This window comes from Malaya genurostris, chromosome 3, assembly GCF_030247185.1.
Source record: "Malaya genurostris strain Urasoe2022 chromosome 3, Malgen_1.1, whole genome shotgun sequence".
In the NCBI taxonomy this organism is placed as follows: Eukaryota; Metazoa; Arthropoda; class Insecta; order Diptera; family Culicidae; genus Malaya; species Malaya genurostris.
Window position 1 is genome coordinate 52,072,537 of NC_080572.1, and position 15,501 is coordinate 52,088,037.

The window sequence follows — 15,501 nt, forward strand, 5'->3', positions numbered from 1 at the left end:
AAATGACTCCAGACATCAATATTCAACATCTACTCATCATACCCGTTCCAAAAATACCCATATTGCATGGGTTTAGTTGAATTTTCATGAACCGAGAGCCACCATGTTGGATTTCAAAATGACTCCAGACACCCATATTCAACATCTACTCATCGTACCCGTTTCAAAAATACCCATATTGCATGGTTTCAGATGAATTTTCATGAACCGAAAGCCGCCATCTTGGATTTCAAAATCACTTCAGACACCAATATTCAACATCTACTCATCGTACCCGTTCCAAAAATACCCATATTGTATGGTTTCAGATGAATTTTCATGAACCGAAAGCCGCCATCTTGGATTTCAAAATCACTTCAGACACCAATATTCAACATCTACTCATCGTACCCGTTCCAAAAATACCCATATTGCATGGTTTCAGATGAATTTTCATGATCCGAGAGCCGCCATCTTGGATTTCAAAATGACTCCAGACATCGATATTTAACATCTACTCATCATACCCGTTTCAAAAATATTCATATTGCCATGGGTTTAGATGAATTTTTACGAACCGAATTTCACTATCAACAATTTCAAATTACTTCAGACATCGAGATTCGACACCACCCATTCCAAAAATAATCATACTGCATGATAAGATTTGGTTGAAATTGATTTTCAAAACTTCACTCACCTCATTGAATATCACCATGTGATAGTGAAAATCTTTGCATGGCTGATAATTGTGAGAATGATTTTCAATGATGATAATTTATAATCATGTGTGAGTTTACGAAACATCACTATGGTGATATTGGACGGGGTGTGATATTTTCCATACTCACTTCGAGTGATCACAATTATCATTGATATTGTAGATAGTGATAATCGCTGTCGAAAATCGCGCATGATTTTCTGCAGCGGTGAGATTTGATTATTTGATATTTTCGCAACACTGGTTATGAATAATGAAAAAACAATTTTGAATCTTCGAATTTCCGGGCCCCCTGAAATCGCTGAGACTGACGAACGAAAACTGTTTTGATCGACTTGTTAAATTGAAGGAATAAGTTTATGCGAACATCAACCGAAATGCAAAAAAATCTTGCTAAGATCGAATAAAACAAAAGATTGGTACTACAGTCTGTTACAAAAGAGCGTAATCACGATTACTCGCGATCGGTAAAGTGGAATGGTGTGATATTTTTTTTAACACAGAGGGCAGTAGTGTCCTTGATGCAATGCGAGAATAAATCAGCTGACTATTGTTTACAATTCGATTCAGCGATTCATATATCGTACAGAACTGTTCGCAGACATTTGATCGCAAATAATTTGAAATTTCGAAGCACTTTGCAAAAACTGGTGTGGAAAAACGTCTTGAATGGACAAAGGAGCTAAATGGTGTCGTGACCTTGGATTGGCCGTCTCAGTCGCCCAATGCCAATCCAATTTAGAACGTTTGGGATCAAATGAAGATGAAGCTTGGGAAAACCGACCACACAATTTGAAACAGTTTGCTCGCCGAATTCACAAATTTGAAGGTCGTTTTCAGGAGAATACGAGCAATATCTCGTTCAAACTGTGCCTCGAAGGTATCAAGCCATTATTAATGCTGAAGGGGATTGGATTTGCTATTAATGTATTTGTATGCAAGTTTTCGATCTAATAAAACAATATTCAAAAGTATTTTCATGTTGAGTCTTTTCATTTTCTCACAACAGTGACCACGATCTTATGTAACAGGCTGTACATCAAACAAGCAAGTTGATAAATTCAACTCTATTGCTCGAAATCACACCCTAGGTCAAACACGAATCTCTCTGGGTGATCTACAGTATCAATACAATTGAACGAAACAACGTGCAAACACGTATAACGTATATTTATCTAAACGGAAATATCTTTCAAATCAGCACCATAACACTAGCAACGCAAAGTCCATTTTCTGACTAATTATCGTGCACATTATGACTAAGAGGGTCTCGTAGCCGATCGATTTGCGTTCTTGTTTAGTACATCGATATATACGACGTTAGCGGAATTTCCTAGTAATAACCATGCACTGTTTAACTTTATCATAAACTGCATTCAACAAAAACAGCCACGCTGGCCTTTCAACTGTGACATTGCCTGGATTAATTCTTATTTTAGATAGAAATTATGCAAGCAGCGACAAAGAAACGCGAGGTCGATGGTGTGATATACTATTAAAGTTGTTTTAAAGCCTGACTAGCTTCTTCGAGGCAGATGCGATCATCTTCGTTGCGAACCTCAACCGTTGCTGCTTTTTCAAACCACTCGCGGGCCTTGTCCTTCTGTTTCATAGCGAGATACGTTTTACCAAGATATAGCCAATTCTGACTATAAAAGCCCGGCTTCAGCCTTTCGGCCTTCTCAAACCATTCCAATGCTTCCTCAAAAGATACTTTCGGGGGATTCGGGGCTACCGAGTTGATCAGCTTTCGGGTGACCCAGTTGACTTCCGACAACTTAAAATTGAACTGCCCGAGCATGTGTAGAATGCCCGGATCAGCTGGGTTGATGTCCTTGGCTATCGTAAAATGTTTCTTCACGTTTTCCAACTGTTTAATGCGTTCGGTCACTCCATCTAAGTTACTCTTCTCCGACAAGATGGCACCATACCATTTGTTAGCTCCGAAACTATTTGCATCCAATTCCACAGATTTCTGAGCATATTCGAAAGCTTCCCGGACATACTTCGCTTTCTCGTCATTGTTAGTGGTCTGTTTAGAAATAAAAAACATTGCACGTGCCAATCGCCACTGAACTTCCACGGCATCTTTATCCTAAAATATGATGATAATCAGTATCTGGTGAATATCAAGTTTACATTTTTAATTTACATTTAATTTATTCAACAGATCTAACGCCTCTTGATATTTAACATCTTCGAATAATTCGTCCGCCAAACTCAGCTCTTCTGTGGACATTTTCACGGCCTCTGTTTAACAAACAATTCGAAACACTTCTGACACACTTTCCGCTCTAGCACCGTATGAACTCTGATTGCCTTTACATACTCTGCTGTTACGAATGACTATCCTATCCAATGTGCCTATCAATCAGCAGATAACTTAAATTTACTGATTAGCAATAGAGTGAAAAAAAAAACGCCTGGCTTATCGTCGCAGACCGTGCTGCAACCACTCGAGTCTGTGATAAGAACAATCGGTTTACTGACTGACTGGCAGTCTGAGTTGTGTATGAACCATCCAAACTCTTTTATTTCACGCACAAAGAATTGTCTGTCGTCGCTCACGGAGGAACTAGTTTGCATTGGATGGGAAGTAAAGCACGACGAACGTCAGTGGCGCAAGTACGCAAGCGCAGGTTTTAGTCGTGTTCTATAGGTACATATCACATGTTGGGAAGTTGGGAACGCGTGTACTTACTAGTTTTACACCGCAGCTACGCGTTGTGCCATCATTCCATACCTGTCACATGCCTTATGTGGGTTTCCTTTGTTATTATTGGTGTTCTAGTCGTTGCCCGGAGTGCCAACAGGGATCTAATATGGTATGAAAAAATATTTCAAGCATATTTATTCATTGTGTGTCGTACCGGTATGGACGCTAGATATGCTCGTCATCGGAAGTAAATGTGAGGAATGGTGGAACTAGTTCCTAACGATTTTAATGTGATTAAATATGAAGTGCAGTAATAACTACTTCATTGACAATTTTTCAAATTTTGACTATTGTATTTTTAAATGATGCAGCCACCTTCACACTTCACGGGAAATAATTCACGAGAAAAAAAAATTTCTTTTTGGGATTTGTTTTTGAAAATCATTATAGCTAGAAGTATAAAGAAACTAACTGCAAATCTAAATATTTACAGAAAAAGTGTCATATATTGCTTTGTATTTTTTTTATCATATGTTGCTTTGTATTTTTTGGTCGAATTATGTGCTCATACTTATATCTCGTGACAAAACATTAGCAGAGACTCTAAAAAGGTTATATATACACCCAAACCTCCATTTACGTAACTTATATATGTATATACCTATGTATTAATATACTTACGCATGTGTTCAAAGTAGGATCAATAGTACTAGCCATGCAATGATTCTGTACGCTAAGAATCGGCTGCGAAGTCTGTTGAAACAGAAAGTTCCACGAAAGGAATGTAATGCCAAGACTTTGCTTATGTGTGCAAAAATTTCTTAAGGGGCGGGTAGGGTCTAACACTTTTGAAAAATCATTTATTATTTTCTTTATATTTTCTTTCAGTAAAACATTTCAAAAATTTTCTGTAAAATTTTCAAGCCTATTGGAACGAAACTCTGGAAGTTATGGACTTTTATCTATGGCTATCTCATACTACGAAGAAGAATGAGCTCGGTGCACAGGCCCAAGATTTCTACTTCGATTGACTTCAAAACTTGACAAAACATTCTTGAAATGTTTCATTATAATAAATTATAAAAGAAAAAATATGATTTTTTAAAAATGTTAGACCCTACGGGTAATTATTGTCTCCATCGATTTTATAAACAAACAACTTTGAACGAGTTTTTCTCGAAAGCAGGTTTTGAAAGTCCGTGTCCATCGTCACTCAAAATCTACTGCACCAATTTTTTTTCAAATTTTGTACACACTTTCTACACATTAAAACCAGACATCAACGTTTTCCTTTTCGTTGTTTGTTACTTTGGGGAGGTTTAACGGCTACGAAATGGCGAATATTTTCGTGAAAAATCGTAGTTTTCACTTTGAACAACCACCAAAAATTAAAAAAAAAATCATACAGAAACGTTGGGGTCTAGTGAAACTTCTTTTCTAACTTTGCTGCGTTCATTTGTTCACTTCTCTTGTCTTCACTTGTCTGCGCTGAGATACAGAGGATACCGCAAATCGTGATTTTTAATAAGCGTCCTCAAAAATACCTATTCATCGACTTATTTCTCAATATTTTTCCGCGAAAAAATTACAAAATGTTGTTCGAATGATGCTTTTTATTATGCAAAAAATTTGAATTTATTTTGTTGAACGATAATTCTGGAAAAAATCGCAAAAATGATAATTTTTTTCATCGTTCAGACCCTACTCAGTTTGGTTTTCGTAGAAATAGAGGGACGAATGATTGCCTTGCATTGCTTTCGTCTGACATCCAAATTGCCTTCTGTATTTTTGGACATAAAAGGAGAATTTGATTCAGTTTCCATTGATGTTCTTTCAAACAAGCTCCACCAACATGGTCTTCCAGCGGTTATAAATAATTATTTGCACAACCTTTTGTCAGAAAAGCACATGCACTTTTCATATGGCGACTTAGCATCATTCAGAATTAGCTACATTGGTCTCTCGCAAGGCTCATATCTTGGTCCGCTCCTCTATAACTTTTACGTGAATGACATTGACAGCTGTCTAGTAACCCCCTGCACACTAAGAAAATTAGCAAATGATGGCGTGGTTTCAGTTACTGGACCCAAAGTTGTTGAACTGCAAAAACCATTGCAAGATACCTTAGATAAATTGTTCGTTTGGGCTGTTCATCTGGGTATCGAATTCTCTACGGAGAAAACAGAGATGGTTATCTTTTCAAGAAAGCATGATCCCGCGCAGCTTCAGCTTCATATGATGGGAAGAATTATCGCGCAAGTTTTGACTTTTAAATACCTCGGAGTGTGGTTTGATTCCAAATGCACGTGGGGAGGACACATTAGGTATCTGATAATGAAATGCCAACAAAGAGTAAATTTGCTTCGAACAATAACAGGATCTTGGTGGAGTGCTCATCCACAAGATGTAATAAAATTGTATCAGACAACGATACTTTCAGTGATGGAATATGGATGCGTTTGTTTTCGTTCCGCTGCAAACTCTCATATTATCAAACTGGAGCGAATTCAGTACCGTTGTTTGAGAATTGCCTTAGGCTGCATGCATTCGACACATACAATGAGTCTTGTAGTTCTGGCGGGAGTTCTTCCATCAAAAGATCGATTTTGGGAGCTTTCATCAAGCCTGCTAATAAGATGTGAGGTGCTGAATCCCATGGTAATTAATAATTTCGAACGACTAGTCGAGCTTCGGTCTCAAACAAAATTCATGACAGTATATTTTAACCACATGTCACAGGAAATCAACCCATCAAGATATATTCCTATCCGTGACAGCATCCTGAATGCCCCTGACTCAACTTTATTATTCGATACATCCATGCAGCGCGAAGTGCGTGGAATCCCGGATCATCTACGCTCGGCGGAAATCCAAAAATATTTTCAAGTAAGTTCAGGCATATTCAGGCTCGAATTGAAGAAGCGACAGGGTTTGGTATATTCAACAATAATGTTTCGGCCTCCTTTAGGCTTCAAGAACCTGCATCTGTTTATGTAGCAGAGTTAGCAGCAGTTCATTATAGCTTGAGTGTAATCGTCACATTATCTCCAAACCATTATTGCCTCTTCACAGATAGTCTGAGTGCAATTAAAGCCATTCGCTCAAACGCTGCTGGCAAAAATGAATTGTTGTTCTTGGGCAAAATAAAACAGTGCTTGAACGACATATTTAACAATAACTATCTAATCACTATAGTCTGGGTCCCGCCTTATTGCTCCATTCCTGGCAATTAAATTTTAGTCAAATGTGGTGCTATTGAGGGCTGATATTTTAGCCAAATGTGGTGCTATTGAGGGTGAAATTTATGAGCGACCGATTGCTTTCAACGAATTATATAGCGCATCTCGCCAAATAACACTTTCCAGCTGGCAAGCTTCTTGGGATAGAGATGATCTGGGTCGGTGGATGCACTCAATTATTCCGAAAATATCGACAAAGGGATGGTTCAGGGGACTGGATGTGAGTAAGGATTTCATTCGTATGACGTCCAGCCTCATGTCCAATCACTACACGTTAGACGCACATCTCCTTCGAATTGGGTTCTCCGAGACTAATCATTGTGCTTGTGGAGATGGTTATCGGGATATTGATCATGTCGTTTAGACGTGCGTGGAGTATCGTAATGTCAAATCTCAACTAATAAATTTTTTGCGTACCCAAGGTAGACTATCCAATGTCCCACTTCGAGACATTCTTGCTTGTCGGGACCTTCCATACATGAAACTTCTTTATCATTTCATAAAGAAAATTGTAGTTTCACGAACCAATCACAGCGAGCCAATAATGTCATCCTCTTGATTTTTCGTGCACGGGCGACGATTTCGATCGCTGGTATACATGAATTTCATTTAGTAGCAGATCTGCTTCTGTTGCTATAGGGGGATTTCGCGTTTTGCAAAAAAAAAATCGCATAATTCTGCGTAGTAGGGGAAAGTCTTATAAAGCGCCCCTGCTAGCCAAAATGCCCCCTTTTCTTTCTTAAGCATTGAAGACTTTTCTGAACCAAAGTTTTATCACTAACACTATCTTTTCGTAGGATCTTTCTGCTATGCAAGTTTGTTGGTTGTCGTTTGCAGGAAAGTATGAAAAAAGTAAAAATTTCATTTGGCACCTTTTTGATGTAAGGTTTTGCTTCGACTAAATAGATGTTTTATCCGCCATTTCTTTGACATACTGATTATCTCAAAACAGTAACTTTATGGACATTTCAAGAAGCATAATGCATCATTGTTGTGGGATAAAATGTCTTTTGTTGTGTGTCATGCCACAGATTTGTTGTGAGACATATTTTACGGCTGCTGGGGCATTATGTCTGAGGCGAGCGAAAAAAACTAAGAATGTGGCCGCTTTGGAAAATGTGTTTATATCAATCAATTCTCATCTTTTCTATTGTAGTCATTGAAATTTATGTTCCTCATCCGTTCTGCAACGAAATACTTACATTCTCGAGGAAAATATATCAATACACTTGGAAATATCTCAATGTTTTCTTAAGGGGGGCATATTATAACACTTTACCCTATGAAGTTTCGCTCAAAGAGGAATCTATAAATATATGCTGTATAACATTTCTTTGCTTGGTAGATGCTTACCAGTGAACAAAGCAAGTAGCTCATTCAGAGAGTTTTTTATCTAAATATTTATTGGAATATGAGTTAAACTAAAAGTATTAAGATTTAAATTGGGTATTCAGTCACAAGTTATGACTTTTCAGCCATATTATATACATGATTTGGTTATTACTATTAAGACATCATTTTCTTCCGCAATTCTGTGATTTTTGTGTAGGGAAAATTGTAAACCAATGTGTATTATGTAATGGGGAAAACGAACTTATATACTAACTTACTAACTAATACAGAGAGCAAATCGATTCAATTGAAGATTGCATTGATTTTTGTCGGAATTTGCTTATAATATTATGTGACATTACATCTAATGGTTCTATATTTGTGAGTCTGTGTAACTCATTTGTACTAAACCAGGGAGGACGCTACAAAATCATTTTCAGAATTTTATTCTGAATCCTTTGAAGCGTTTTCTTCCTGGTGGAACAACAACTTGACCAAATAGGTACTGCATAAAGCATGGTTGGTCGGAAAATTTGTTTATAAATTAATAATTTGTTTTTTAGACTAAGCTTAGAATTTCTGTTTATAAGAGGATATAAACATTTAATATATTTATTACACTTTGTCTGGATTCCTGCAATGTGATCCTTGAAAGTGAGTTTTTTTGTCGTACTTCAAACCTAAGTATTTTTCCATGTCAATTCCAAGCCATTCAATTTTGTAATGTGATTTTGTTTGGTTTAAAAAAAGAAACTCTTGGCTTATGGGGAAAGTTAATTAATTGCGTTTTTGCAGCATTTGGTGCAATTTTCCATTTTGACAGATAATCACTGAAAATATTTAATTTTCATTTCTGACAACCAACGGGTAGATTTGAAAGATCAGAAGTGGAAATATTATACAAGATTGGAGCTACGCTCGAACCCTGCGGAACACCTGCTCGTACGGGTAGCAAATCAGATTTACAATTTTGATAGCTAACCTGAAGAGTACGATCAGTTAAATAATTTTGAATCATTTGAATCAAATAAACAGTGATGGCCTAGCACACGTTCACTACACGAGCCAGTTCTCATACAGCCCGTGTGCTGTGCTTTTTCGAACCATACTCTTTGAGCGTGTGCTAGGAAGAAAAGAGAGCCGTATCGATAGAGCTCGTGGCTCGCTGAAATACGAAGCACGTGAGCTGGCAGAAAACACGCACACGACTCACCGGCAATATTCCTGATATTACGAATAAACCTAAGAGGCAAAGTCTTGGCATTACATTCCTTTTGTGGAATTTGGCCTTTTTGTTTCAACAGATTTCGCAGCCGATTCTTAGTGTACAGAATCATTGCATGGCTAGTACTATGGATCCTACTGACACTAAGAATCCTTCCAGGTCGGGGCTCGAACATACGAACCCTGGCTTATAAGACCAACGTCCTATGCATTGAACCGCCAACCTGGGATATAAACCTGCCTTTCTCATATTATTTATATTTTCAAAAATATTACCAGAAGATGTTGAGAAGAATTTTTTTTCAATCTTGAGTAATATAAGAAACTTTCTTTGGGTATGAACTAACATAATCTTTTCAAATTGTAAATTATTTTGCATCGTCGCACTAAATGAATAAACATACTTTACCCTATAGTTCTGGAACCAGAAATCGGACCCGGATGAAATTAAACAGCAACCTATGAGACTATAGGAACTATTATTTGAGTCTGTTTGTGGAAACCGATCAAATCATCTCTGAGGAAATTTAGTGAGTCTCGTTTTAAACTTTTTGACCACTACTTCTTCTACAAGATTTTTTATTTTATGTGTGACATTATTTAATACATACTCACACACACATACACATACATTGTTTAGTTCGATGAACTGTGTCAATTTTTCAGGTGATTGTATAAACTTTCTATATGAGAGAGGCAATAACTGCACTTATATAGAAAAGAATCGTTATCATGCTCCTGTGATAACACTAACAAGTAGGTACAAATTGAATAAACGGATTATATAGATTTTAATGTGACTACCCTGCACCGACGACACGACCAGACACTCCGAACAAAAACGAAATAAAAATTGTTCCTAAGTGATTTACCACCAGTTACCCCAAATATAGCGACCCCTTGTGAAATATGAAAATAAAACTTTCAAACAACACTGTTCTAGTTGCTACAAAATAGTTACCAAGGTACCCTAGCAATATGAATAAACAAACAAATTGAAAAAGTTCTTCTGAATTTGAATATCGTTACGACTGCAATTTTTACTATAAATCTATTCAAAAATTAGACTAATGCCTTTTTCATTGAAAAACACTGGTGGCGTGGATTGTTTTGGTATTTTACCAACTTTGAACGGATAGATTAAATTAACTACATTTAGACCTCTGCTAAGCTATTACAAGAAGATGGGAAGAAGAACTTAAAGACGCAAAATGCCAAACAGGAATGCATACAAAATAAATGATTCATGAGTTCCCCAGATATTTCTGTCAATCTCGATTACATGCTACGACTCAAGAATGTTAAATATTAAAAAGAGCAGATACGAAATATGAATATTTGATATCTTTACTTTAGTCTATTTGGACTATCTTTACTTAAGAAAAACAAAAGAAAAAAAGAAAGATACAGATACCTATAATGTCTCGGCGAATGACCAAGGCTAAAATAAATAACTAACAACTAAAGACCGTACTATAGCACTTCACTTAGAATCTATTATAAATCTTCACTTAGAATCTCTTTTAGTGATGTTTATCGAAGTCGTATTGGTCGTTTTTATATTTTGTCTTATTTTTCTCGCACGAGTTTTTTTTAACAAACAATTACGTTAATTATATTCGATAGTATCGATTTCATGTTTCGTGATCTAAATTAACTTTCTTTGTTGTTTAATCGAATAGCATTTGTTTGATAGCCGTTTTAGTTTTATTTATTCGAACAGTTCTACTGTCAAATTTAAAACTGGTATAAACTGCCGTTTTATTTTTTCTATATTTGAAACACAGATAAAACGCTGCTGGGACTGCCAGTTTATTTTGTTATAATTTCTAGATTTAAATTTTAAAACTGACATAAATTATGCATCTAGAACTAGAACACTCCGGAACATGCCCTAACAGTTATTCTAAAAACAACAGTTTATGAACCTGGGTTGCCAGTATCAAATATATTTCCTAAGCTTTCATTTTGACATTACGAGTTACTGAGGGGTAGTTAAATTTACGATACAGTTTTAATAAGCGAGTGGCAGGTCGTGTCGTCGCCTGCACGCTATACGAAATCGAACAAAGCACGCTGCGAATGGAGAAAAACCGCACGTACCGTCGCGTACTGATTTTGCATCGTCATTTTGAATTTGAATGTTTGACACTCACCGCCCTATAATTTCGGAACCGGAAGTCGGATCAGGATGAAATTGCACAGAATGTGTAAAGGCAATGAGAGCTTTAATTTGAATCAATGATTCAAGAAAATCGGCTGTAAATTCGGTTTTCACAGCGATTTCATAGCCTTTCTATATGAGAAAGACAAAAAACTTTGAAATTGCTAGCCGTTAAACAAATCGCAATGTGATAAGAACACATATTACTTATTGCATTTATTGCTTGTTTGCCAAGTGTTTATGCAACACTGACCTCAAAAAGATGAATTCATACGTTGCGATATTTTGGCGTTTGAGATAAGCATTAAATTTCACCAAATAATAGAAGCCTACCGCTAGTCTGATGAAAAAAATTGAAACTCATTCAGAAACGGAGAGCTATGCCAGACACACAGGAAATTATCCGGAGAGCAGACGAACTGTTCGATGAATATAAGTATGAAGAAGTTATCAATTTTCTCAGGCAGCATCTCGTGAGTATTCTAAGTAATTAGTGCATTATATGAATGACACATAATTGTTGTGCACGGTGAATCAAATAGCAACCTTCGGAATATGAAATCCTGTGGCGCTTTGTTCGAGCTCTCTATTCACTGTACAAGGAGGACAAATCGGCCCACGAGTTAGTACTGGAAGGTTTCCAAACCGCATCCCGTCTTTTGGAAATAGCCCCAAAAGCATCCGCATCGCATAAGTATTATGCAATATTTTTCGGTGAAAAAGCAGGAATTGAGGGAACTAAACAGCAGATTCTATCGCTTACCGAAGTGCTCGCACACATCAAAATCGCCAAGGAGGAGAACGCACTTGATCCCTATGTGTGGCATCTGGAAGGAGCCTTCTACGAGAAGCTGGCCAGTTTGCAGTGGTATGAGAAGTTGTTTGTGTACGCTTTAAACAAAGATCTGGTTCAACCTAGCTATGATGACGCGTTACGATGCTTGCTGAAGGCGGAACTAATTCGGTCCGGGTTTCTGTCACTCAATCAATTTCTAATCGGAAAGATATATTTTCAACAGAAAAAGTACGAAAGTGCGAGACCGTACCTTACCCGCCTTGCCAATCGTGAAGTAGTTCGGTAAAGTCACTTAATTAGTTTTAGAGAAATTGAATAGCTTGCTGACTGTGTTGTTTGAAATCTTTCCAGAACTGCAGATGACAAATTCTCGAAGGAAGTGGCAATACAATTGTTGGGGAAAATGTGAAATCGACAAATGTTATTTCATTTTGAATTTCGGAATCCAAACAAATATAAGATTTCAATAGTTTTTGTATGTTTTATTTTAAATATATAGTTTCTAATCTTGTATAATAATTATTTCTTGTTTGTTTACCTTCTTTGTCACTGATTAAGAATCATTTTTTTTTTCTGAAATACAACTGCTCATCTCTTGCTACTTCTTATCTCTGTATGTAAGTGTATGTGATTTTTTGGTTCCACTTGGTAATTCGAGTTGTTGTATTTATCAGCAATATGATTTCTTTTTTATTGTTAAATTGTAATAATATGTTAAATATTAAAGTAATTGATATTTTCCATTTTTTTTCATTCTAAAGAATTTACCTTCATATGTTTACTGCTTCTTTCTGTTTTTTTCAACTTTGAGTTTTTTCATTCCAAGTATAAAATACTTTCGCCTTAAACAAATATTCGTTTTATTCTTTCTGTAACTTTTTACATTTTTAAAATAGTCACCACAAATTGAGGGTCAATTTTTTCAAATAGTTTTCAATTGCAATAATGAGATTCCTTCATGTTCAATAATAGGGCTTCATTTTAAACTTAACCACTAGAAACTGCTATTGCTATTCTTAGTTTTTTTTTATTTGTTTAGTCAAGGTTTCGCCACTTTCTGTTCCACGTAGTAGCTTACAGAAATCTTCAACAAATAAAGACAGTTTTTGTGCCCGCCGAATGCAGCACAAGTCTCCCTAGAAATAAAGGTTCGTACAAGAGTATGTTTTGTCTCAGACAAAAGTATTGAGATTGTGTGGGTTTGTCTGTCTATCATATAAAAGATGTTAACGTTGATTCCATGACTTGGTGGAATTCTCTGTATAAGGGTTTGTTTTCATTGCAACTACTATAAGAGAACTTTTCCAGTACAAGATACGATAACTAGTATCAATTAAGTTTTTACCTTCTTTGAAACCAAAAAATCGTGTTTTTGTTTGTTCTAAAAGATTTTTTTTAAAATACGTCTTTCGCTTAAAAGGTTTCCTACGAAGAATACTCTATTTCCACGGTTTTTTTGTATAGATTTTCTTTGTATCGTTTAACTCTATATTGTCAAAATTTGGTGGTGCGCTTCGTTTGGTTTATCCAACTTTCTTTTCCACGACAAAATGCTATTCATTATGGGGAGATGTCACGTTGGAGCTATTATGTTTACAGTTGGTTCCATTCGTAGGGTGTGATTCATTTATCGCTCAATTTTCAGCACAAGAAGGCACGATTTTTGATAAGATTTTTATTAACATTCTTTACTTATTTCGTTTGCCGGTTGCTTTTATCGAGTGGATGATTCTGTGGGGGCATGTTTCCTTTTTTCTGTATTTGGTTGTTTAGCTATTTGAGGTTAAGATTCTGTGTACTACTTGCATTTCTCTAAGGTTCTGAAAAAGTCTCTTCTTCTCGGTTAGAAAGTCAGGAGCTGAATCAATGAATGTTGAAAGAAAAACAAATAAATTGAAAGAAAGTATATGAAATGATGAAGATTGGGACTGTTGCGAATTCGCTTGATTTTACTAAATATGATCTATCAACAAAATAAATAATCCACACACAAAACATTTGACTAGATTTCGATTCATCTTGTTCTCGCCTCCCCTCCGTGTTTCGCTAGTAATTACTAAACAAAAAAGAACTTGTTGGTGACGGTTTGGTTTCACTTAAAGAACGTAGATTTTAATATATATGACGACGCACATGAAAAAAAGCTAAGAGGAAACATAAATGGACATTTTGGTATTCTTTTCAGTTATCTCACATGTTTTGTTTCGAAAAAGAAATCTTACGCTTGTCAGTTGATCGCTTCGAGTGATGTTAGTTAGCTATGACGATTTTACTTAGTTAACAGAACATGTCGTGGCTCTCTTGTTTGAAGTATCTCTCTGGTCGTGTATAAATAGTTAATTTTCATATATTAATAGTAGACTTCATAATTGATAAATATCACTAATGTTTAATTAATTATGTATGAAATCGTTCTTTTTTGTTCGATTCCAACGAACTGGGTGTTCGTCGAGTGAAATCAAAATATGATTTTAAATAGGTTCCGTTGGGTTGCTGGTTCAAATAATTGTTTTCTTTTTTCGAGCATGAAGCGCAAGGGTATTTAGTTGACAGTAGGTTAAGTAAACGTGCCACTTTGATAGTATTGATTACATTTCCGTTCCGTTTTACTATGAAATGTATTGCTTTTGTATATTGTGGATTTTTGTTGATTGACAAAAGGAAGAGTTAAAATATTGTATTGCAATGGTAGCTGCATTTTTTCGTGTATAATAGAATCATTTACAACTAATATTTAATGATAATAATAATAATAATAATAATAATAATAATAATTAAAGGATGTTTAATGTTAATATTCATATGTCTTAGAGTTGAGCTTTTGTTTTATTATTACTTAGTAAATAATAAGTTCCGGCCGTATAAAACTAGTTTATAATAAATAGGTTAATTTATGATTTCAATATCAATTTTAATAATAATCTTTTGATAGGTAAATAATTGGTTACTTAGGAGCTACTATTTGCATAAGTACTACATAATATCTATATTAAAAAAGAACTGCCTAGCTAAACTAGCTGCTGCTGCTCTCTGTCTGCTGCTCTACCATCGGTTGCCGTCGGACTTTTTTTTTCTTCAAAGTATCACTCTACTCCGCTAGAGTGTGTTGCGTTGCTCTATGTTTTATCGATACCACCTAGCAGTGTCAGTAGCGACAACGCAGAGGATGTTTTCGGTAAATATTATTGAAGTCGTGCCTCCTGCAGGGCAGCGTTGGCCGCGGCATTGGCCGCGTTTTGATATGGCGACAAACCCGGATATCCACCGGCTGCAGCAGCTCCTGCTTGCGGTAGCGTGGCATAGGTGTACGGTGCTGCCATGTACTGAGCAGCCGCAGCAGCAGCTCCAGCTGGCGGAATAGTATTACCATTAGAGCCATTAAACTTACCA

The 15,501-nt window shown here is 36.2% G+C and overlaps 3 protein-coding genes across 6 annotated transcripts in view; 1 reads left to right on the top strand and 2 right to left on the bottom strand.

Annotated features, from left to right (window-relative positions):
• Positions 1-1,642: 1,642 nt before the first annotated feature.
• Positions 1,643-3,267, bottom strand: LOC131438657 (regulator of microtubule dynamics protein 1-like). The gene is made up of 2 exons (XM_058608814.1): positions 2,853-3,267; positions 1,643-2,795 (listed from the first exon to the last, which is right to left on the bottom strand). Exons 1-2 carry the CDS (start codon positions 2,937-2,939, stop codon positions 2,196-2,198), a joined length of 687 nt encoding a protein of 228 aa, XP_058464797.1. The 5' UTR covers positions 2,940-3,267; the 3' UTR covers positions 1,643-2,195.
• On the top strand, positions 3,268-12,583 carry LOC131438655 (regulator of microtubule dynamics protein 1-like). 2 transcript variants are annotated; one of them, XM_058608813.1, is made up of 4 exons: positions 3,268-3,359; positions 11,684-11,788; positions 11,858-12,393; positions 12,463-12,583. In XM_058608813.1, exons 2-4 carry the CDS (start codon positions 11,696-11,698, stop codon positions 12,518-12,520), a joined length of 687 nt encoding a protein of 228 aa, XP_058464796.1. In that variant the 5' UTR covers positions 3,268-3,359; positions 11,684-11,695; the 3' UTR covers positions 12,521-12,583. The 2 variants fall into 2 exon arrangements, with proteins under 2 accessions (XP_058464796.1, XP_058464795.1); XM_058608812.1 differs by having other exon boundaries at positions 3,286-3,525.
• Positions 12,573-15,501, bottom strand: part of LOC131438654 (RNA-binding protein 24-B-like) — a 121,070-nt gene continuing 118,141 nt past the window's right edge. For all 3 annotated transcript variants that reach the window (XM_058608810.1, XM_058608809.1, XM_058608811.1), the window contains exon 7: positions 12,573-15,460. In XM_058608810.1, coding sequence (XP_058464793.1) covers positions 15,294-15,460 — 167 coding nt within the window. In that variant the 3' untranslated portion in view covers positions 12,573-15,293. The remainder of the gene's footprint in view (positions 15,461-15,501) is intronic.

Excerpts from the sequence above, each read along its gene's own strand:
- LOC131438655 (XM_058608812.1), top strand. The coding sequence starts at position 3,451 with ATGCCTTATGTGGGTTTCCTTTGTTATTATTGGTGTTCTAGTCGTTGC. Across the intron at positions 3,526-11,683 it reads GCCAACAGGGATCTAATATG|AAACGGAGAGCTATGCCAGA; the intron begins GTATGAAAAAAT and ends AAACTCATTCAG. Across the intron at positions 12,394-12,462 it reads GCCAATCGTGAAGTAGTTCG|AACTGCAGATGACAAATTCT; the intron begins GTAAAGTCACTT and ends AAATCTTTCCAG.
- LOC131438657 (XM_058608814.1), bottom strand. The coding sequence starts at position 2,939 with ATGTCCACAGAAGAGCTGAGTTTGGCGGACGAATTATTCGAAGATGTT. Across the intron at positions 2,796-2,852 it reads ATCTGTTGAATAAATTAAAT|GATAAAGATGCCGTGGAAGT; the intron begins GTAAATTAAAAA and ends ATCATATTTTAG.